The following is a 25,477-nucleotide window of genomic DNA, read 5'->3' on the forward strand; positions in this document are numbered from 1 at the left end:
AAACTTTGACAAGTTGCTTCATTTAACTAGTTTAAAAAAAATAGTCAGCTGTTCAAGTGATGCTACTTTATTAATTTACTTTGATTTATACTTTGTTGGGTCTCAGATGAATATTTCTTGGTGTTACACACGGAATGACAAAGTTATATATACGCTCTATCACCACTCATGGTGGTGGAGGGTATAAAAATAAAGTACACAACGCAATGGAACCAACAGACATCCAAACATACGAAATTCAATACACCAAGAAAACAAAATTAATATATACAAGTGAGGGTGTTATATGCGGTTGTGCCGAATCTTATATTCCCACCATCAATGCCTTAAAAGAAATGCTCCCTTATAAATATCAGGGTGATATTACTCACCAAATTAACTGAAGAGGACCTTCTATGAGAGATAGGGTTAATAATTAACCGCTTTTCATAAAAATTTTTTAGACCAATTTTGGTTCATACGAAACATCTTTACATCGAATATCACTTCCCGATACTTTCCGCATAAAATTCGGTAATAAGATTTACGTTCCTATAAATGTTTCTAATATAAAATTTCATAACTGTTCACGTATTTTTAAGACAGCAAAAATCGTTAAAGTAATTTTCTTATGGACCGATCCTCAATACATTTGGTAGAGAGGTTTTAACTCGTATAAAACATATGAGTTTCGAATTTCATCGCTTTTCTGGTATTTTTAAGCCAGTAATGATCGTTTAATCCAATCAACATAAAATTAGGTAGGGAGATTTTGGATCATATGAAACTTATGTGTCAATTATGGACCGATCGGCATAGAGAGTAGAGAGTTTTTGGATCATAAGAGACTTACATATGTCAAATTTCATTGTTATACTAGTATTTTTAAGCCAGCAATTAGCGTGGGGGCTATCCGAAAACGTGGACCGATATTGCCCATTTTCAATACCAAACAAACCTTACCTATAGAGAATATTTGTAGCTAAATCATCTTAGAATTTAATAAGGACCAGAATATGTATACTTTTGTGGGTCTATGACCAATGTTTCGATGTCTTACAAACGGTATGACAAAATCAATATACCCCCTAACTTTTTTGATGGTGGGTATAACAAGGCAATGAAACACACAGCCATCCAAACATACGAAACAACCCAGGAAAAACTTACATTGAAAAGTAATGAATGATCATTGGAGGCAAGTACTTCTACGCTCCCTTACAAATAGGGAGTTAAAAAAGTACTTGCAACTTCTCTTACAAAACAGTTGTTGAGTAAGTTGTTTGTTTTTTAATAATAACAAGTTAGAGTGCTATATTCGGCTGAGCCGAATCTTAAATACCCTCCACCAACTACTTTTATATTAATACTTTTCTAATTGATCAAATATTTGTAGAAATAAGTTTTCTCATATATTAAATAGAAAAATCCCTAGATTCAAACAGCTCAAATCTATTACAATTCCAAGATTTATTGAACATTACCAATGCTTGGCGATTTTTATTAATTTGCATGTATGCATGTGTGTGAAAAATTTAAGGATTTTCAAAATACACAAATTTATAATGCAACTAGTTAAATACGGTTTTAGGGGCAGGACCTAGTATGGGAGATATGACCAATTATAGACCGATCGTAAAAAATTCTTTAAGCAAAACTTCTGGACATGAAAGCTATATTTCAGTAAAATTTTGTATCTATGTATATCGTAATTTAGTAATAAGTAATGTGTGTTATGAACCGATTGTGCAAAAATCTTGAAATAGAATTTTTGTATCAATAGCTTTATTTGGTAATGAGTAATGTGCATTTAAGAGATTTTGGAAAGAGGACCTTGTATGGGAGCTATGACCAATTGTGTATATAAAAACAAAATTTCAAAATTCTGTTGTGCTAAATGTATGTATATCAATATTTTGTAATGAGTTATGTGCGTTTATGTGATTTTCGGGAGGGAACCTTGCATGGGAGCTATGACCAAGGATGGACCGATAGGAAAAAAATTTTACAGTAATATTTCTGTGCATATGAGTAATACTTGTACCAAATTTTATATGGATATCTTAATTTAGTAATGAGTTATGCGCGTTTAAGTGATTTTCGGCAAGGGACCTTATATGGGAGCTATGAAAAAAATTTCACAGTAATATTTCTGTAAGTGAGGTCAATACTTGTACTGAACTATATATGGATATTTGAATTTAGTAATGAGTGACGTGTTTTAAGTGATTTTCGTGAGGGGACCTTGTATGGAAGCTATGACCAATTATGGACCGATCGGAAAAAAAATCCACAGTAATATTTCTGTACATGTGAGCAATACCTGTACCAAATTTTATATAGATAACTTGATTTAGAAATTAATTATTTGGGTTTAAGTTAATTTCGGAGGGGACCTTGTAGGGGAGCTATGTCCAATTATGGACCGATCCGGAATTTTTTTTCTCTGAATGAATTCTATTGACATAAGATTTTAATTTGTAAAATTTTGTAACGATTTCGACATTGTGACGGAAGTTATTAACAAAAAACCCATTTTCCGGGAATATGTACTTTTGTATGGGAGGTATATGAAATTGTGGACCGATTCTGGCAATTTTCAGCAGGAGTCAAGCTCTTGTGTAGAAACGAATGTATGCTGATTTTCATGGAATTATCTTTCATAGTTTTTGAGAAAATTACATCAGAATATGTAAAAAATGCTTATTTTTTTTCGAGGTTGTTTCAAATATTGATTCATAACTTTTCCCGGTGTGAACCGATTTTGCTCATTTTCAATACCAAACTGCCTAGGACAATAGTAAATATTTTAGGTGAATTTCGTTAATTTGTGTTGCTTCGTTTTAACGTGAGAATGTTTTATACAGACAGACAGACGGACGGACATAGCTAAATCGACTCAGAATTTCATAAGGTCCAAGAATATATATACTTTGTTGGGTCTCAGATGAATATTTCTTGGTGTTACACACGGAATGACAAAGTTATATATACCCTCTATCACCACTGATGGTGGTGGAGGGTATAAAAAGAGCCAGCTAGAATACGAACCAGGGACTTCGGTTTGTTAGTCAAATGTTCTACTCACTGTTTAGCTATTTTATTGCGCGTCAAATAATGGTTTTCACATACAAAACTAATTTTGTTTTTTTTTTTTTTGTAAAACACAATTCTTAACACGCAATTAAATAAAATGTGCAAACAAAATAACAAAGCCGAAAATAAAGTACTTCTATATCAGATTAGAAGACAATCATTACTATAGTACTTCTAAGTAATGCAGACGTTAAGTAGTAGTCATTGAAAAGTAAGTGGTTATGGAAGTACAACCCATTACCGAGTTTTTGCTGGGGAAATACTAAAAAAAACAAAAACAAAATACACAATGCAATGAATAAGCAGTGTTGTTGTTGCTTACTTATCAAAGCATGAAAAATTGTCTTTTTTATGAAATTTTCAGAGGTTGTCTCGGGTTTTTGCTTATATGTATCTCCGTTGTTTATGGACGGATTTTACTGATTTTAAAAAGGAAACTTCTCGATATGTCTGATATAATTATTGATAATTTGGATCCCGAAGATATCTGAAGATATCAGAAAACTGATTTCAACAAACAGACAGACAGATATGGCTTAATCAAATCCGCTATCTATAAGTATTCAGAATATATATATTTATAGGGTCGGAATATTATATTTTGGAAATTACAAACGGAATGACAAACTTATAAATACCCTTCTCATGAAGATGAAGGGCAGTGTTGCCAATTTAGCACTTTTAGTGCTAGTTTTAGCACTTTTTAAACTCATTCAGCACCCAAAATGTAATCTAGCACCTCTAGCACATTTTTTAGCATTTTTTAAATGCTTTTTTTGGCACTTTTTAAGTACATATTATGATTTTTTGTACATATTCTTGTATGCCAATTTTAATTGTTCTTCTGTAAAAATATGGTTAAAAATTAATTATTAATTAATTATGTGCAACAAAAAAATTAATGTTTACTGTTTATCTGTAGAAATATCAGTTCGTATTTGATGTGCTTAAGTTACATTTTAAAAGGGTCACTTCCTATGGAATTATATTCAATATACATTTCCAAAATTTTTTTAATTTTAATATTCTTTACAAAGGATTTCATTTGTGTCTTCCCTTTAGACTTTTAATTAAAAATATCATTATAATTGTAAACTCAATTTCAAAAATATTTACAACCAAACATTTTTGAGTTACGCATCACAAACTAGTTCAATGGAACGTTTATGGAACTAGTTCTTTAATAAATGATTTAAGTTCGAGTTTGCTATCCTCAAATATAGTTCTGGAGAAGCTTTAGAGAACAGCGATTTATGATTCAAATTGTTGAGATTGAGATACATTTTTGGAAACCGTCAATTATAATTAAAATTTCTTACAATAAATTCGAGATATTTTTCTATTGGTTGGAAGTAATTGTTTTTAAAATCTGGACTAGTATCCCCATGTAAATATTTGTAACAATGGAAATATTGAAAGAAATGATTTCATCGGAACTTTTTAATCACAACAGTTTTGACAAAACTGTTTCGAGAATTAATGGCGATATTATTAGGTGCAAAGTCGCAGTTCCAGAATCTGGTTGTTTACTTCCGATCTAAAAAATTCAAAAAAAATTTATTAAATACGCATTTCTAATTCCGCATTAAAATCATCCCATATTAAGTGGATTTGGTACGTTTGCGTATTAAGGTAAAAACATTATTTATGCAGTCAAAAAATACCAAAAAAATAAAGCTATTATTGAAAAATTCTAGGGGAGCCATATAAAAAATCCTCTTTTTGGGATAAAGTAAGAATCGAAAAACTCTGAAACTAGTTATTATAAACATTCTGTTCTGTATTAAAATCGAGTTGGTCCGTTTGCGTACTAAGCTAAAAATATTATTTATTTTTAAAATTTTAATATTTTACAATATTAAAATTTTAAAATTTTCGCAATTAGGTTTTGGCAACACTGGTGAAGGGTATAAAAAAGAGAATAAAAGTCGTATGATTTATATTTTTTGCATTTACACCATTATAGAAATACAATAACAAAGTAAGATGGAAACAGCTGGTTTCATTACATATTGCGTTTAGACGATCCCATCCGTTCTCTTCTACTCAATATTTTGACAGATCATATTCCTTGTGGTATAATGTAAAAGGGACTTAACACAGATTAATTAAACTATTCGACAAAATTTAAGTTATTTCTCGCCACGGAAACTCATTTTATATTATGTCATAGAATAGAGTTGTGTCAATAAAAATAACCGGTTAAAATGGCTAAGGTATACTTTTCTAAAGTATTGTGGTAAAAATTCTGACGACAAGTCTTATGAGTACATATAGTATACTAGATTTTTGTACCCGGCGTTGCCCGGGGTTTTAAGTGGTTTCATAACATTATACTTAAGTTTTCTCCCGTTAGAGTAAACTAAAAAATGTGCTTTATGTCCATAGATCAATTTATGAAATTTTTCAACATTCAGAAATATAAAAATTTTGTTGATTTAAATAACATAACATTGCGTTTACGAAATAAAAAAATTTTACTCATTTTACTCCTCACTAAGAGATTACTTCACAATTTTTTTTCCAATTTACAAAGCTAAAAGATTCCAAAATTATAATTCTAATGCTATCTAGTTAGGTAAAACTATAATATACATATTTAACTTAGGAGAAAGAATAATTCTTGACTTAAAGCATAAAGTGATAATTTTTCCCTAACTTAATCATGTTTCAAAAAATGCTGAAGGTCTCCTTATTAAGAAACTCCTTACAATTTCTTTGTGATCTTATAAATCTATAAAAGAAATTTCATTGAATTTGAACAATATTTATAAAAGATACCAACACAGTACCAAAAATACTACCCATACCTCTTTCTCCATTGAATTTTTCAAATTTATGTATTTTGTTTAATATATTTTGTATCATTTCAGAAATCGATGTTGTAGAACATTTATTAAGAAAATCCCGTCACAGAGGAACCTTTCCCTCTTTAATGATGTTTTGCAAAAACATTTTTGACCGATTACGGAAAAATATTAATAAAAAAATATGTATTTCTCAAATTTCATAAAAGTACAAGAAATGTAGCAAAGGAACACATAATTAGCCATTTTTACCCGTTTAGATTGAATTTCTTTTTCCTGTTTTTCCCTCTAGGGGAACTGAAAACTCATCGTCTAAAATATTTTTACTTTAGAACGAAAAAAAATCAGACTATAACATAGAAGTAAAAATTTTTCCTTTTTTTCGCCTTTTCTCCTATTTCGAAACGGAACTTTGCTACATAATACATATTTCAGACACTTTAAAAGCTTAATCGGAAATGTTTTTGCTTGAGTATAAACAATAATTAGTATTTACTCCCAAAACTAGGAATTTTGTCTCTTTTTCATCCACATACCCCTTCTTGTCCCTTCTTATCCAAGTTTTGGAAAACAATATAGTATATCACACCATACACCTATATATCTAATATGAATATGGCATTTGAGCTCATAAATATGTTAAATGTTCTTGTATCACAAACAAAATCGGCAAAACTAATTTTTTATAAGTTTTAATGTCACAACTGATTTTCGTAATGATCGGTCCTCATTTGATCACATTCCCCATATAAAGTCCCCTTCATAAAAGGACTTGATGGTTCAAATTCACTTATAAACACTAATATTACGGCGATATTCTACATAAATAACTTTAATGTAGACGTAAATCCCTTTACCAAAATTTCTAAAGATAGGCCCATATTAACCACCTACCCCCATACCTACCCTCTTTTAGAAAATCCTTTGTCAATAACTTGTTAAAATATTTCTGAATTAAGGTAAAAATAAATTTAAATGCTTTATTATTAAAAAAATAATCAACATTTGTATCATAATCACTGGTGTAGGGCATCATATGGTCAGCCATACCCAACTATAAATTTTTACTTGTTTATTTATTTGTGTTATTTATTCATTGAAGTAGTTTGAATTGTCTGAAATATGCATTTATTAAGTCTCTTTACGCAGAAAAAACAGATTTCCCTTTTTTACCCGTTATTTCCCCTAAGGGTGGGATTTCTAAATACATGTACATATGTCTGAGACTATCAAAATCATGGTTTAAAATATTAGTAGTTTAATCGAAAATGATTTTGCTTAAGGATAGACAAAATCAGTATTTACTATCAAAAGTACTCATTTTGCCCATTTTTCACCCATTTTACCCCATTTTTGCCCCCTCCTAGTCCAAGTTCTGAAAAAATATATAGCCTATAACACTCTCCAAGTATAGATCTAACTATGTTCCAAATTTGAAGAAAATCAATCCAGCCGTTTAGGCGTCATTGACGAACAAACAAACGAACATACTTACAAAGAGATTTATAATATATATTAGGATTATACAGTTTCTCTGAATGCGACTTTTTTCGCTAGAGGTCAATCTAGTTCAACATTATAATGTTCGACAAGTAAGAATATGTAAAAGAACTGCAAACGTCGATATTATTAAATTAATTCAGTGAGTCACACGATTTTTTAACCCATCACTACATATACGGGTTGTATATTGATTTTTTCATTGCATTTGATACACATCGAATTATTGGCCGAGTCAAACAGAAATACATATTTTTATTCTGGGTACTTATGAAACAAATTATACGAAGATAAATTAAAATCATAAATCTAAAAAAAATAATTTAGCACTGAAGAGAGACAGTTAAAAAATTGTTTATTAAATATGTAAAATTTGGAAGTGGTGGTTGGTTTATAAAATTCGGCTAAGCTGAATGAAATACTTTTATTCGTAATTTGTGTTGAATTTTCAATAAAGAAAAATTCAATCAAACTAAAAGAATAGTTCCAAAACAATCAATGAATGCACTACAATATACATAATCAGCGCACACAGATGCATATACAGTTAATCACAAAAGTGAGTATACATATCGAGACATTATATTCAAAAAGTGTTTTGGTCACGTTGAGTTTTAGATGACAAACACCTTTTTTTTTTGCTTTTAATAATTTCTGTTAAAGCCGCTTTTACATTATTTACCACAAGTAAGCACCGGTCTACACAGGAAAATTTCTTTTTTGAAGAAAGAAATATCAATAATCTCTCTAGCAGTACGAAGTTTCTCATACTCGGAACCTTGTTTTCCCTGTGTAGACCGGCACTAATATGATCTGTCAAAAATTTTTATAAAAGAGAATGGATAGGATAGTCGGTCTAAACGTATTACATATTGCCACCATCACACATGAGATAGAATACGAATAAACAAATTTGACAGTCTTATAGCTCTCTTCATTTTTTGAAATGATTAAAAAAACAAGAAACTTTCATTAGATCAGGGATGTATTTTTATGCAAACACATACAAAATAAGTTAGAGTGCTATGTATATTCGGCTATGCCGAATCTTAAATAACCTCCACCAGCAAGCTACTTTTTATTAAAACCCATTTAACCATGTATCTAGTTTTTAGATAACTCTTCATAGGTTTTGTTTCCGTAGTAAAAGTACCATCATTTAGTAATTTCTTTATCGATCATATTAGGTCGAAACAAAAATGTATATTAAGTGATTTTCGGATATGGACTTTTTACGGTGTCAAAAAATTTAGGAGGGCGATTTGTATATTTACAAACCATATTTCTGTCGAGTTTTAATCCGACGTCGATATTTTTAATGAAATATATTCGTTTTAGTATTTTTTGAAACGATGCTTTTTTCCTTATATGGGAGCTACGACTTATAATGGACCAATTAGAAAACATTTTATCAAAATTATTTATCTATACACAGAACACGCTCATGTTGAATTTTATCCCGATAGCTTTATTAGTTAATGAAATATATGCGTTTAAGTGATTTTCGGAAGTTGACCTTATATGGGAGCTATGACTAATTACGGGCCTATCCCGAAATTTTGAGTTGATACCGATATATTTGAGGAAGTTATTAACAATACATTCATTTCCGGAAATATATACCTTTGTATGGGGGCTATGGGAAATTTTGGATCGATTGTTATGATTTTGAACATAATTGAGAAAATTGCTTAAAAATTACGAAAAAAAACGTAATTTCTTGGTGTTACACACGGAATGACAAACTTATATACCCTCTATCACCACTGATGGTGGTGGAGGGTATAAAACGAAACAGTTGTTTCCATTCTACTTTATTATTGTCTCTTACCAATAGTGTAAAAGCAAAAAGAATAAATCATACCACTTTTATTCTCTTTTTAAAAAGGCGGATAGAATTTCATTTGATTTTCCATACGTAAAGTCGTATGTAAACTCTCATAGTCCAAAGCAGCGGTTCCCACCGGTTTTTACTACGAACCCCTTGAGAAACTTATTTAATTTCGCGGACCCCCATATATATTTTAATATCTTATTGTGCTAAATAATTTCCGAAGTTCATCCGAAAATTGTCCTAGTCCATAAATCCCTAAGTCAAATAAATGTAGAGATGTCATATCTATAAAATATTCCCGTACATTGAGAATATATGTATAATATTTCTGATAGGTTTTCAATTACATGGTTTTGAAGATAGAATGACTTCTTTGTTGAAATGTTAACATGATGTTTAATTTTATGGTCGTGAGATCTTTCACGTTCATTTTTCTTCAAGGTAGCGAAAAGTTTCTTTATCAAATATTGTCGACATGTGCTTAAGGAGTTATGTTTCAAAAATTTGTTGCGATTGCAAAGAGTGAACTGAGTAAGTGAGCTAAGTTTTCGGAAAAATAATATAATGTCGGACTTCTTCGATTTTGTTACGGAATGCGTTATCCGCATAATATATGACTTGAACTCTTTACGATAGTACTGTGAATTTGGAACTTAAATTTGAATTTTAAAATACCAACGAATAATTTTACTGAATGGTTTAGACTATTTACGCGAAACGCTACGGATTTTCTGATGTTAATTTAATACTATTGGTCGACAAAATCAAGTTAAATCTGTGCATTTTAGTCCTTTCAAACAAGAACACTCTTACTTACAATTTGACAAACTTAAATCTGCCATAAGCTTGTCTTTGAATTATGAAATATGGCCTAACTTCTCCGGGATACCAGTATCCTTATTTAATTGTAACGCAGAGCATTATCCGTCTGAAATAAAAACCATTATTTCAGTACGTATACAGGAAATAAAAATTTCAAATCACACAATACTTTTACTTTATTAAAGTGATACAATAAATTTGTAGGGCCTAGTTTCGGCCTGATAAACAAGCGGAAAAATAAAATTCAAAAAGTCCTCAAAAAATCTAGGATTATTGCACAAAAATTCGATATATTTGTACATATAAAAGTAGAATATTGTTTATTCATGATTTTTTTTTTCGTTCATTTTCCCGGACCCTTAGGATTTTAATACGGACCACTAGGGGTCCGCGGACCCCCATTTGGGAACCGTTGGTCTAAAACACTTTAATATGATATTAAAATTTTCATAATTAAAAAAGCCTTTAAATATACAAAAACGAGGCACTTTATTCAAAAACAGACCACTCAAATAAGTTTCAGGAGAACAAAAAACTGGTAAGCCTCAGTTCCCTACCATTGATTGAAAATCTTGATCTCAATACAATAAGTTTAATAAAATTTTCTACAAACTTTTCGAGATGGGTCTCAAAAATTGCGTAATTTTATACAAATTTATATAAAAAATTACTATACATACATATATTGTATTTACAAAACTTGTTAGTTGTTAGTAAATAATAATCCACATAAAACTTTTAAAATTAAGTTAGTTTTGAAAATTTATTTTAGTGTTTAACTGTATTTAAATTACATTAAAATGGCACGTGTCTGCCTGTTGTTTTCCCGGCAACTTAGTATATGTAAGTGCTCTTTTTTTAATTCGGAATATATTAATAAAAATCATACGATTGCAAATTTTACATTACAACTTTTTTAGTTGTGGTATAAAAGAGAAAATATCAAATGTTCATATTTAGTTTATACTTACATTTTCTATACTACATTACGTTTTCACTATTTAATACCCGACAAATATATTTCTTGATAAACAAAATAAAGAAATTATAAAAATAAGAAATGTCGGGAAAAACTAAATTTGAAGACAACAGTAACGACATTGTGATTACAGGCGTTTCAGGACAATATCCCAATAGTAAAAATGTTAAAGAATTTGAATATAATTTATACAACAAGGTGCGCTTTTAAATTTAAAAAAAAACTCTAAGGACTCTATCTAAAAATAATTCAAAAAATATATCGATGTTGAGAAGTTATGATGATAATTGTTCATGTGAAAAACTATGTATTCTATTTAATATTTTCGAGATGTATTGATGAGGAATATTATTCTATTTAACATTTTCGACATGTATTTATACATACAAACAATGCATAACCAATCTAATAAGTTAGAAGTTGTCCCAGTTTTGAAAAAAGTGCTATTAATATACTTTCCAATAAAGCAAAAATCAGTTTAATTGAACTGTGTTGTTGTTATATCGCGGTACTTTAGAAAAATATCTAAGTGGATAAAAATATAAATATAATAATAATAATAATAATAATAATAATAATAATAATAATAATAATAATAATAATAATAATAATAATAATAATAATAATAATAATAATAATAATAATAATAATAATAATAATAATAATAATAATAACAATAATAATAATAATAATAATAATAATAATAATAATAATAATAATAATAATAATAATAATAATAATAATAATAATAATAATAATAATAATAATAATAATAATAATAATTATAATAATAATAATAATAATAATAATAATTAATGTGCAATTAAAAAAGAACTCCAGAGACTTTCATGTCTGATGAAAACATGGGTGACAAATTGACCAAACTGTGGAGTCCTATTTTTCCATTAGATATCGAACAGGAAGATCACGTATTTGCAGCAAAGTATATATATTCCGGGTCCTTATCAAATTCTGTGTCAATTTAACAATGCCCGTCTGTCCATCCGTCTGTCTGTATGAATAAAACACGTTCACGTTAATAATAAGCAAAGGGATTCAACCAAATTCTCCTAAAATATTCGCTATTGTCCTAAGCAATTTGGTATTAAAAATAAGAAAAAACGGTTCACAAGAAAAAAGTTATGAGCAAAAAATTCAGACTACTTGGAAAAAAAAGACGTTTTTACCTAATTCTCGAGTAGTTTTTCAGAAACTACCAATGATAATTCGATGAATTTTGGCACACGTTATTTATTTTACCCAGGGATCAATTATGTTTAAACTCAAAACCATCGGCCCAAAATTTCCCATAGCCTCCATACAAAGGTACATATTCTCGAAAATGGTTTATGATCACCAAATTTGGCACATATGTATGAATAGAAATCATATTACCAACGTAGATCTGTATAGGTCCGTTATTGGTCATAGCTCCCTCATAAGGTCCACTTTCAAAAAATACTTAAATACACATAATTAATTAGGAAATAAAGATATTGGAATAATATTCGATATAAATATGTTTTGTGTATACATATATCACTGCAAAACATTTTTCGGATTGGTCCATAATTGGGCATAGCTCCAATATAAGGCCCTTTTCCGATAACCACGCAAACGCACATATTTCATAACTGAATGAAGATATCGTTATAAAATTCGTCCTGAATGTGTTTAAAGTAGATATAAAACACCCTGCGACATTTATTCCGAATCGATCTATAATGAATGAAGATATCGGTATAAAATTAGTCATGAATGTGTTTAAAGTAGATATGAAACACCCTGCAAAATGTTTTCCGGATCGGTCCATAATGGTCAAAGCTCCCATCTAAGGACCACTTTTGAAAATCACTTAAATTCAAATATCTAATTAAGAAATAAATATATTTAAAAAAAAGGCTACAAGAATAAGTGTTTTCGGATCTGTCCATAATTGGTCATATCTGTCATATAAGATCCACTTCAGAAAAACGAATATTTCACTGATAAATAAAGATATCGGAATAAAATTCCGCATAAATAAAAAATGTAGTAAATTTTGTTTATATAAGAGATCTTTTAAAAACAAGTTAGAGTGCTATATTCGGCTGAGCCGAATCTTAAATACCCTCCACCAGCTAGTTTTATATTAATAACCTTTTAGTTAATCAAATATTTGTGATAGGGGTTCTCATCATTTCTAATAGAACAAGCAAAGATGTAAATATTTTGAATCTGTTACAATTGCAATTTTTTTCGCAGCATTATAAACACGATTTTCTATACGTGTACTGTTGTGCAAAATTTCGTCAGTTATTGAGAAAAACGACTTAGAAGGTTTACATAAACTTTTCTCAAAATTTACGTGATAGATTTTTTTTTTTAAATTTCTCACTTGATTTCGACATACATTTTGAACAAAATTATAGATTTATACAACGTTATGTAAAATTGAAAAAAAGTTATTAAGATTTTAATGACAACAATAATTCCTGGTTTATGGTCTATATTAATTTTATTATTTTTGTTTAGGGTCTATATCTATACAAAATGAGTATTTTTATACCCGTCATCAAATAAGATCCGAACGAAAACAGCTAGAGGGCTAAAATTTTCCACAAATATTTCTTATGGATGCAGGTTGCTTGGTGTTGAAAATGGACAGTATCGGACAATAATTTCACCCATAGCCTCATAAACAAACATACGTGCCCGCCCAAAATGCATTTTAAGTAGACAAACCAGACTTAAAATTAACAGTATAGCGATGAAATTTGTCAAAAACTAGTTTTATGGGAAACAAAAACTTTCTACCAAATTTTATGAGGATCGGCCCATAATTGACCCTACCTCCAATATATAGCCCTCATCCAAAATGACTTTAACTACAGTCTTAAAAATGCCATTATAATGATGAAAATCGAAATAAAAAAGTTTTATATTTATAGTAACTAAAATCTCTCAACCAAATTATCATGGGAGACACCGGTCTCCCATGATAATTTTTCTCGATGTAGATCGTAATTTTGAGTTCACGGCTACAGTAAATGATTATTTCCCATTGAAAACTAAGTTCTTTTTTAGAATTTGACGGCACTAGGTACATGCTAAAAGGGATAATATCCTGCGATATCTTACGAAAACACTTTTTTCCATTTTTCATCAAAATATATGTACGTCAACATAAAGTGTGTAGTGAGCTCATATTCATAAAAAGTCCAGAGGTTTCGTTTTGTGCGTGAAAGGGATAAAGGCCTCCTTTAGAAAAATACTTTAAGGATCATACAGTCCTAGCAATGAAATTCAGCAAAAATATGTTTTACATAAATCGAAATCTCTTCATACAATTTAATTGGGATCGGTCCATTATTGAGCCTACACCAACCACCCCCTAATAATGACATCTTTAGAAAATGACTTCAACGACCACTACTGACTCAAAAAATAAAATCTATGTAATCAGTTTTTCATAGACGTTTTATAAGCACTTTAAAGTTTAAAGGAAAATTAGTATTTATTTATCATACGTAATTACTTTTTATTTATCATATGTAATTACTTTTTTTCGCAGATTAATATGATTGACGATCTTGAGACACGATGGAAACACATATATCCAGGAGTTCCAAAAATGCTGGGTAAAATTCCATATATTAATAAGTTTGATGCGACTTTTTTTGGAATTCATCAAAGTCAAGCAGACCAAATGGATTTCCAGATGCGTATCTTACTTGAGGAATCGTACAAAGCTATCATGGATGCGGGAGTAAATCCATCTAGTTTGCGCAATACCAACACCGGAGTGTATATTGCAGCCTGTGCATCTGAATCTGATATGTTTCTTATGTATTGCGAAAATTCAGAAAATGGGTTTGGTTTATTGGGGTATGTTTATACAAAATATTAATATACATACCCAGCAAAAACTCGGTAATGGCTTGTACTTACATAACCATCTACTTTTCAATGACTACTACATACCGTCGGCGTTACTTTTAAGTACTCTTATAATGACCGACATATATTATATTCACACTATGTGTACATTAAACTGTGGGCCATAAGCTCTTATGCCTCTGTAAAAGGACCTTAAATTTTAAAAACATATGACTTCAAAAGAGAAAATTCCAAATTTATATAAATAATTTGGTATTAATATTAACATCAAATCATGCTGAGAACATCTGCTTCAAAATAATATTATTTATTTCAATTCATCAGGATTAAAAAAGAAATGGAAGCTTAAAGAAAATTTGCAGTAAAATAATCTTATTTGTAAGATTATATTTCTTCGTGAAACTGGCGTCGAAAATACAATTTAAATTTATATTTAATACTTTTCTTAAAGAACTTCAAACCAATTCGAACCCGTCCGGTAAATAAAAACGGGTAAAGCTGTTCACAAAGAAACAAAGAAATCATAGAGTTGCAATTTATAAAGTCCGTTAAATTTGAAAAGTATGCGTTAAATTAAATAAATTGTGATCAGATGAACAAAGTTGTACAAGAACTAAATTACATAGTTGCATTTGACTAAAATCAGTTAAATTCAAAAATAAACATGAAAAGATAATTTTAAACAATGAAATGATATTATGGATGTTTGAAGTTAAGAAAAATGAATAAATATTATAAAATAAATAATGAACTGCTTCAGTAGTAGTTAAATATTTCTGTTTCAAAACTTAGTCCTATTTTAAATTTATTTTTTTTCGTTTTTTGTCAAAGTGAGTCAAATAAATAAAATAGGTAGAATGTGAAGATTCCCAGCTTTCATTTGATACCAATATTATCATGCAGCACATAGAAATATTCAAAATATCATGAATTCCATGAGAAATCAATTAAGAATTGACTGATGGTCTTCAGATTTCTTTAATTTTTTGTTAACACATACTCCATTAGGCACTTAAGACATATCAATATTAAATTATTAAAAATTCCAAAAAATTCGATTTTTATGAGGATTTTAATTTATTCGAAAGCTACAAAAAATCAAAAAGGTATAAAACTTTGAAAGCTTATATTTTTGAGAGTTTATATCGGATTTTTTTGTTTTAAAACCCAATCTATTTCTATTTTCCAATATAAAATATTTTAAAAAATCGACAAAAATACATCTATTTCATCACGTCACAATAAAATATTTTTATATTTTGCATAAAAAGCTTCAAATAACCGATTTATGAACTTTTAAAACTTTTTCAACAGGAAGAACAATTTCAAAAATACATTTCTTTAAAAAATGCATTATCTTAAACTTTTTAATATAAAAATTATTCTAGAATCCATAGTAATAGATGGGGGTTTAAATCAAAAAAATCTGATATAAACTCTCAAAGATATAAACCTTCAAAGTTTTATACCTTCTTGATTTTTTGTAGTTTTCGAACAAATTAAAATCGCCATAAATATCGGAGTTGTTTTATTTTCTACATAAAGAACATATATTGATAATATTAAGGAAATTGGAAGACATGACGTCAAAAATTGTCAGTTTTTTTGTGTTCTTTCTCGGAATTCATGAAATACGCTTGAGATTTTAAATCCTTTAAACTTTGAAGTCCTTTTATAAAGACATAAAATCGGAGTACGCAAAATTGCTATAAATGGAATCTAGTTTCACATGCTTATCAACTCTTTTATGTGTGAAAGCTTTTTTTTCAAAATTGTTACAAGGTATAATCAGATACGTAAGTACTTTATTTTGAGTTTTGCAGTTTTATTTGTACATCGTTATTTGGCGCACAATAAAGTAACTAAGCAGTGTTGTTGTAAGACAGCGAACTAACGAACAAGAAGCCCAGGTTCGTATTCGGTGTGAGCGATTTTTGTTTGTTTTTAAAACAAAACAACTTTTTAACTCCTTATTTGTAAGTACTTATTTAAGTAGTGATTTGTAAGCGAGAGTGATAAGTACTTGCAGCTAATGTCAACAGCGAGTTAAAATGCTAATGAATAAGTAGCGAAAAGCGGCTTTTTTAGCTTCTTAACTCATTACTATTCAATGTATATTTTTGCTGGGTACCTATGTATATAATTTCAAAGCACAGTGAGACAAAATAAACTGAAGTAGAAATATGTACCTTGAAAGTGATTCTAATTTTCTGATATGTATTATCGAGTGAAACAAGAATCTGTTTTTAAAATGTTCCAAACACCTCCAAAATATGGAAATACGGATAAAAAACAGGTTTTTGGTATCCCTAAGCAATTATAACTCAGTTGAATATCAACCAAGGTTTTTTAACGTACTTAGAAAGAAGAAGCTGAGGCCTTTCGTTTGGTATATGTTTTAATTGAGTAAAAAATCATTTATTTTTGTTTCACAGATCAAGTAAATCATTGCTGGCCAATCGTATTTCATTTGTCTTGGGTCTCAATGGTCCATCGCAAATTTGTGATACTGCATGTTCCAGTTCAATGTATGCGTTAAACGTTGCTTATGAACACATGAAAAATGGAATCATAGATGCGGCAATTGTTGGTGGAACAAATGGAATGATATGTCCTTTTATAACAGCAAAATTTGCAAAGCTTGGTGTTCTTTCGCTAACAGGAAACTGTAGACCCTTCGATGAAGATGCTAATGGATATGTACGATCTGAAGCTATAAGTTGTGTTTTTCTTCAAAGAAAACGTGATGCAAAACGAGTATACGGAACTCTTGTACATTCTGCAACGAACTGTGATGGTTTTAAAGCTGAGGGAATAACATATCCCTCTGGACACATGCAGATGAAATTGCTTTCAAAATTTTATGATGACATCAATATTGATTTAGACGAGTTGGGGTACATGGAGGCTCATAGTACTGGCACGGTTGTGGGTGATCCCGAAGAATGTAGAGCAATTGATCAATCTATATGTAAAAGACGAAACAATCCATTGCATATCGGTTCTGTTAAGTCAAATTGCGGCCATGCTGAAGGATCATCCGGAATAGTATCCTTGACTAAAGTCTTATTTACTTTGAACAACAATTGTATTCCGCCGAATATAAATTTTTCAAAACCTCGCAAAGCAATTGAAGGAATTCAGGAAGGAAGACTTGTGGTAGTAACTGAAAAAACGGAATTAAAGAAACCATATGTGTGCATTAATTCATTTGGTTTTGGTGGGGCAAATGCTCACGCACTTCTGAAGCAATACACAAATGAACATTCAGTGTCAGCATATGGGGAAAACGATTTGCCATATTTATTGACTTGGTCGAGTCGTACAGAAGAAAATATAAAAACTGTGTTCGACAGTATAGAATCTCAGCCCTTTAATTTGGAATATTTGGCATTGATGCGATCATCTCAAGCGGGTGGTATTAAAGGAATGTTGTACAGAGGATACAATATTTTAAAATCTAAAAATCAAACGTCAAAACCAGAAGCCTTGTCAAGGTTAGTTCAATACAATGATGGTGTTAAATATCCTATTGTTTGGGTATTTTCCGGAATGGGATCACAGTGGGTTGGGATGGGCAAAGATCTCATGAAAATCAAAGTATGCTCAGAATCAATTTTAAAAAGCCACGCAACACTGAAATCAAAAGGTTTGGATCTCATCAATATCCTAACATCAGACAATATCGACACATATGAAAATATCCTTCACTGTTTTGTGGGTATTGCTGCCATCCAAATAGCATTAACCGATCTACTTCGGCTTCTTCAAATAAAGCCGGATTTTATAATAGGCCATTCTGCGGGTGAAGTTGGATGCTCATACGCCGATGGATGTTTAACTGCGGAGCAAGCAATTCTAGCTGCTTATTATCGTGGAAAAGTTAGCATTGATGTTCAAACAGTTCGAGGTTCAATGGCAGCTGTTGGTCTAGGATTTAGGGACATTAGACCAATGCTACCACCAACAATTGAAGTAGCATGTCACAACAGCAGTGAATCATGTACAATTTCAGGGCCAGTAGATGATGTTGCTAGTTTTGTTGAGTTTTTAAAATCGAAAAAAATATTCGCTAAAGAAGTTCCATCTGGAAATATTGCTTATCATAGCAGATACATTCAACAATTTGCCCCTGAACTCTTAAAATACTTAAAAAAAGTTATTACTAATCCAAAACTTCGTTCTGAACGGTGGATTAGTACTAGCGTTCCATCCGATAAATGGTTGCTTAATGACAGTAAATATTGTTCAGCCGAATACCATACTAACAATCTACGCAACAGTGTACTTTTCGAAGAGGCTGCAACATATTTGCCAAAGAACTCGATAATGATTGAAGTAGCCCCGCATGCTCTGCTTCAAAGTATTATGAAGACTTGTAACCCAGATGGCATCTATATCGGTCTGACTAGACGTAATGCTAAAAACAATGTTCTTCACCTGCTTGAATCTCTTGGCAAGTATGTTAATTTAAATAGTCAACTTTGGCATATATATTTATCGCTAAATGAATCTAAACTTTTCGCCCTCATTTAGTCTTTACATAAATGGATGTGAATTAAGTCTAGACGAACTATACCCACCAGTTAAATGGCCCGTCTCAAGGGGAACCCCTTCGCTGAGCAACTTGATAGAGTTCGACCACTCATATGACCATGTGGTTCATTTTTATGAAGACGATTGTATCAAAACAGGAAACAAAACAATTACAATAGCACCCAATACTGAACACAAGTATTTATTTGGTCACGAAATTGATGGCAGACCATTGGTGCCAGCCACATTTTACATAGAAAGTGTTTGGAAATCGTTTGCAATAATGCATGGCACTCTTGATTTTGAAACTTTCGATGTAGAATTTGAAAATGTTAGATTTTTACGAGCTACAACCCTTTCAGCTAAGGATCAAATTAAACTTCAGGTCTCAATCCAACGTGGAACCGGTGTATTTGAGGTAAATATGTATTTGTAAAATGTTCATTTGTATTAAGAGCACACAAATCCATTTATTCATTTATTTGAAGAGCTTACAGTAACAACATAAGTCAATCATTATCTAAAACTAGCCGCACATAAAATATTTTACAAAATTTTAATATATTTATTTTATATATTTGATTTAAAACAAAAACTTGCAAAAATTAATTATTTTTAATTAATCTAGATAACTGAATCGAAAACTATTGTTGCAAGTGGTGTAATACGCAAAATACCTGAAAAATCTCAACCTCCTGTAATATTTTCGAAACCAAGTGGAGAAAAAGTAATTCTAATGAAAAAAGATTTCTATAAAGAACTTAAATTACGTGGGTACCATTACAATGGAGATTTCCAATCTGTTGACTTGGCTTATGGCGATGGATCATATGGTAAAATAAAATGGTTTCACAATTGGGTCGCCTTTATGGATTGTATGCTCCAGTTGAGTATTGTACAAAATGATTCACGTAATTTAGCGCTGCCTGTCAAATTACGCTCTATGCGCATCTACTCGAATTATCATAAAAACACCTTTGTAGATAATTGCGAAATTGAGGCTTATGCCGACAGTAATCGTGTAGTTGCGGGTGGAATTGAAATCGTTGATCTGAAAGCTAGTCATATTCAAAGACGAAAGCCTCCGGGCGAACCAGTTTTGGAGAAATATCAATTTATACCGAATTTCGAAGCTCCTAGACTTACTGCTAACGATATATCGAGATGTTGTATACAACTGTACTTGGAAAATTTCTCGGTGGCCAAATGTTCCGTATTACAGGCTGTTAATTCACCTGAACGAGATTTTGTATTTCTTAATGGTTTAATGCAGGCAATAAATGATTTACCAACCGTACAGGGTGGTTATATGGTTTTAAATATGAATCCAAATTTAAATTTTACACAAGATTCTCAGGAAACTTCAAATATAAAATATGTCAGTTCTGTTGAGGAATTAGAAGGCAGTGCAGACATACTTTTGTTGGATGAAACAAATTTAATTTCAGATTTACTAATGTTAGAACCAAAATTATCCACCAACTCTATGGTTTTGATAAAAACAACTCGTCAAAGTACTCTTGAAAATTCGAATTTGCAAAAGAATTATCACTTAATATCACTTATACCTTGCTTAAATAGCTCCTTTTCAATATTGATTCTCTTAAAAAGGCAATCTATAGAGCGATTAGCGGATGAAAATGTAGAAACATTTATAAAAATTTCCGAATATGACAACAAGTTTCAATGGATTAATGAGCTTAAAGGTGTTATTGGAAAACGTGTAGTATTGGTAGCCGAAAATGAAAAACATAATGGTTTGATTGGCTTAGTAAATTGTCTGAGAAAGGAACCTGAGACTCCGAATGTGCGATGCGTTTTTATAGATGACATGAGTGCTCCTGAGTTTGATCCCAATCTACCATTTTACAAAAATCAGCTAAAAATGGGTCTCGCGATTAATGTATACCGCCAGGTAATTTCACAATAACTTTATTTTGTTACATGATGAATTACAGTCTGTTTTACTAGGGTCAATGGGGAAGTTATCGTCATTTGGAATTGAAACCCGTCTATCCGGCAATAGAACATAGAGATCATATTTGTGGTGCTATTGGAAATATTGGAGACTTTTCAACATTGCACTGGCAAGAAGGACCATTCAGCCAAAATAATTCCAAAATACGTATAGCTTATTCGGCACTTAATTTTCGAGATGTTATGCATGCTTCAGGGCGTCTATCTGCTGAGGACGTTGGTCTAACGCGCCTTGAGCAATCGTATATTTTTGGTCTAGAATATAGTGGCATCGATGAGAAATCGGGCAAACCTGTCATGGGCATGGCATTGCACTCAGCAGTAGCATCCCATATGGAACCCAATTCAATGATATCATGGGAGGTACCAACCCAGTGGACTCTACGAGAAGCCGCTACAGTTCCTGTTGTATATACAACTGTATATTATGCTTTCTTCTATACCGTTGATATAAGAACGGGAAAAGATATTCTTATACATTCGGGCAGTGGCGGAGTAGGAATTGCTGCTATTAGAACAGCCATTGCATACGGCCTGGAAGTATACACGACTGTTAGTAACCTTGAAAAGAAAAAGTTTTTACTGCAAACTTTTCCACAACTTAAAGGTTTGTTTCGTTTGATAGTATTGGGCAGATGAGCCGAAAATATTTAAGTATTTAAGAAAGTATTTTTACATGAAATTTGTTTGTAGAAGAAAATATTGGAAATTCTCGGGATTGTTCGTTTGAAGAAATGATTAAGGTACGAACACATGGAAGGGGAGTTGATTTCATCCTAAATTCTCTATCTGAAGATAAACTGAAAGCTTCACTTCGTTGTCTTGCACCAAATGGACATTTTCTGGAAATTGGTAAATTTGATATGGCGAACGACAGTAATATTGGTTTGGGTGTCTTCTTCCAGGGACAAAGTTTCCATGCAATATTAGCAGATAAACTTGAACAATATGCTCCGCATTTACTAGATGTAAGATATATAATCACAGTGAACGCACATACATATATATATATATATATATATATATATATATATATATATATATATATATATATATATATATATATATATTTATATATATATATTTATATTTATATATGTGAATGTAACTAGTCTTCTTTACAATCTTTAATTAGAAAATTAAAAGACACGTCGCGGAAGACATACAAAATGGCATAGTTAAACCTCTTCCATCCACTATTTTCAAACCATCTGAATTGGAACATGCATTCCGTTATCTGATGACTGCAAAACATATTGGTAAAGTTTTGATAGAAATTCGTCCTGATATAGAATCACCTGCTACATATCCCGTTTCTGTGACACCAAAAGTATATTTCCACAAAGAACTCGTCTACGTAGTACCTGGAGGTCTAGGCGGCTTTGGTTTAGAACTTGTTGATTGGATGATACTGCGAGGCGCACGAAAGATTGTTTTGAATTCAAGACGTGGATTATCGGACAATTATCAGAAACATAGGATTTCGTAAGTACATACGTATATGCCTCATTGAATAGCATTTCAGTTCAAATTTATTACTATAAATATGTATTTAATAAAATTGTAGAATATGGAATAGCTATGAGTGTCAAATAAGAGTAAACACGTCAGATATTACAACAGAAAATGGCTGCTTAGAACTATTAACAGATTCTATGAAACTCGGAAGTATTGGTGGCATTTTAAACTTAGCAGTTTTGCTTAAAGATGGTATTTTTTCTAACCAAACTATTGAAAGCTTTCAGCAATCAATGGCGCCGAAAGCATTCGCCACTAAGTATCTGGATAAGTTGTCTCGGAAGCTTTGTCCTAAATTACATTGCTTTGTCATATTCTCCAGTGTTTCCTGTGGTCGTGGCAATGCTGGTCAAACTAATTACGGTATGGCCAATTCTATAATGGAACGCATTGCTGAAGAACGTGTATCACATGGATTTCCTGCAAAGGCAATTCAGTGGGGTGCAGTCGGAGAGGTGGGACTGGTGGCCATTATGGCGGAGGGGAAAATAGATTTAAATATTGGTGGAACCCTGCAACAACGCATAAGTTCATGTCTGGATGTATTGGATATCCTTATGACATCTCCAGATCCGATTGTCTGCAGTATGGTGGTAGCGGAAAAGAAAATTATGGCAGATAGTCAAACGGCACTTCAATTCGTTATGAACACTTTGTCGCTGACGCAATTAAAATCCATATCTGTTAATTCTACTCTATCTGAACTTGGGATGGATTCTCTTATGGGAGTAGAGATCAAACAAACGCTCGAGAGAAATTTCGATATAACTTTATCACCAGCAGAACTACGAGCCCTAACAATTGAACGCTTAAAAGAACTTTCTGAACTACACAAGAAAAAGTGTGTTGAAACCGATAATAACAGCGATAATAACAACTTCCTTACCTTAATGGAAAGTTTCTACTTCAATGTTACATTAGAAACTATTAACTCTGATTATATGCTTCCAGTAAACAATGTCAAATTAAAAAATGATCCGATAATTATATTTCCCGGTATTGAAGGTATTTGTACGAAAATTTGGACACAAATTGGAATGCAATTGAAGGCACCAGCTTATGTTGTGCAGTTTTTAACAAAATTTGATTCAAATAATTTTATCAATGTTGTCAAATATACTGTTGATGTAAGTATAGTCTGAAAAAACAATACAGCTTGAAGAAGTCCATTATTTTTCAAGACTTTATAAGCTATAGAAAAACAGTTGTAACATATTTTTGTTGTTCTTAAACTTTGTTCTGATATATCTTATGGGCATATAAAATTTAGATTTTTATTAAGTACATATGAACTTTTAAAATATTTTTTTTAATTTTTACAGAACATTGCAAAGTTGCTAAATGATCGAGGTATCAAAAAATTTAGAATCGTAGCTTATTCATTTGGTACTCTTATCGCTCACATTGTAATTAAATATTTGGAAAAATTGGGCTACACTGGTTCCATAATTTACATAGATGGTTCTCCAATATGGGTAGAAAACATAAGTAAGGAAATGAAAACAATGAAAACTTTTGAAATTGAAAAGCAAGTAATTCTTTTAACCCTAAAATCTATTTTAACCCCGGAGCAAATGGTGGATTTTAATAAAATCCTTTCGGATAATAGTAATCTGGAAACAATTTTCTGGAATATAAAACAAAATTTAAACATTAAGAACGTAGATGAATGCTTACAATATTTAAATGCCGTATTATCCGTTACGGAAGCAGTAATCCACTCCGAAATATATAAGTCGGTGGAGATCATTGAATCAAAACTTTTGATGATAAGCCCAACAAAATTATTGCAACCAAACTTAGATAAATTCTATGGTCTCAAACCGGTTACCAGAAACGTTATAGATGTCACAACTCTTGAAGGCGATCATCAAACTATACTGCAGAATGAAAAGATTCCCAAATTGATAAACCAATATTTTGGCAATGAGTTAAATTAAACTAATTATAATGTTTGTACGTGTGTATATAAATTAAGTTCTGAATGTAATTAAGTGTTGAAATACATATTTCTGGTCTTTGTAGCAGACAAACCTATTATTAAATTGTTTAAGAAAAATTATATGTTTGTTTTTGGACGTTTCATCATTATCGGTCAATACTCTATTCGACTCTAGGAATGCATGTGATAAAACGTAATCACATTTTTATGCATTATATAAAAAAGACCCATTTATCTGGATATAATAATCTTGATAGGTAATGGCATTGCCACAGTCCACGTCGATATTTTCATGTATTTAAGTTTTCTAATAATACACATTCATAATTTTTATGAAAAACTATTGTCCAATTCACAACTGGTATTTGTATTTTGTATCGTTTATTAAAATACAGAATTCCGATATCTGCTTGTGAACAGCCAATTGTATTGTAAAAAGCCATATTGTAAAAAAGAAAGAAAAACATCTTCAATATTTATAAAAAAAGAGGATATAGATGCCAAAGTGGAAACGTTCACAAGTGCCCTGGTTGAATCGTTCGAGGACAGCTGCCCTCTGCGAGAGCGGAGATCTGCCCAGGAAAAACCCTGGGTAACTGGGGAGATCC

General features: G+C 31.0%; 1 protein-coding gene across 1 annotated transcript; it reads left to right on the forward strand.

The window, feature by feature from the left end:
• Positions 1–11,010: 11,010 nt before the first annotated feature.
• LOC119604500 (fatty acid synthase-like) lies at positions 11,011–24,989 on the forward strand. The gene is made up of 10 exons (XM_037957158.1): positions 11,011–11,215; positions 14,571–14,884; positions 17,332–19,356; positions 19,433–19,850; positions 20,061–21,347; positions 21,404–22,016; positions 22,103–22,377; positions 22,545–22,894; positions 22,977–24,054; positions 24,250–24,989. The coding sequence occupies exons 1-10, from the start codon at positions 11,099–11,101 to the stop codon at positions 24,865–24,867; spliced, it is 7,095 nt and encodes a 2,364-aa protein (XP_037813086.1). The 5' UTR covers positions 11,011–11,098; the 3' UTR covers positions 24,868–24,989.
• Positions 24,990–25,477: the final 488 nt, after the last annotated feature.

This window comes from Lucilia sericata, unplaced genomic scaffold (genome assembly GCF_015586225.1).
Source record: "Lucilia sericata isolate MDLA Ls3-8-SP2 unplaced genomic scaffold, ASM1558622v1 Contig000013F_arrow, whole genome shotgun sequence".
In the NCBI taxonomy this organism is placed as follows: Eukaryota; Metazoa; Arthropoda; class Insecta; order Diptera; family Calliphoridae; genus Lucilia; species Lucilia sericata.

Bases quoted from the DNA above. Each gene is read 5' to 3' on its own strand.
- LOC119604500 (XM_037957158.1), top strand. From the start codon at position 11,099: ATGTCGGGAAAAACTAAATTTGAAGACAACAGTAACGACATTGTGATT. The intron at 21,348-21,403 runs GTAATTTCACAA...CTGTTTTACTAG, and splicing joins CGATTAATGTATACCGCCAG to GGTCAATGGGGAAGTTATCG. The intron at 22,895-22,976 runs GTAAGTACATAC...ATAAAATTGTAG, and splicing joins TATCAGAAACATAGGATTTC to AATATGGAATAGCTATGAGT.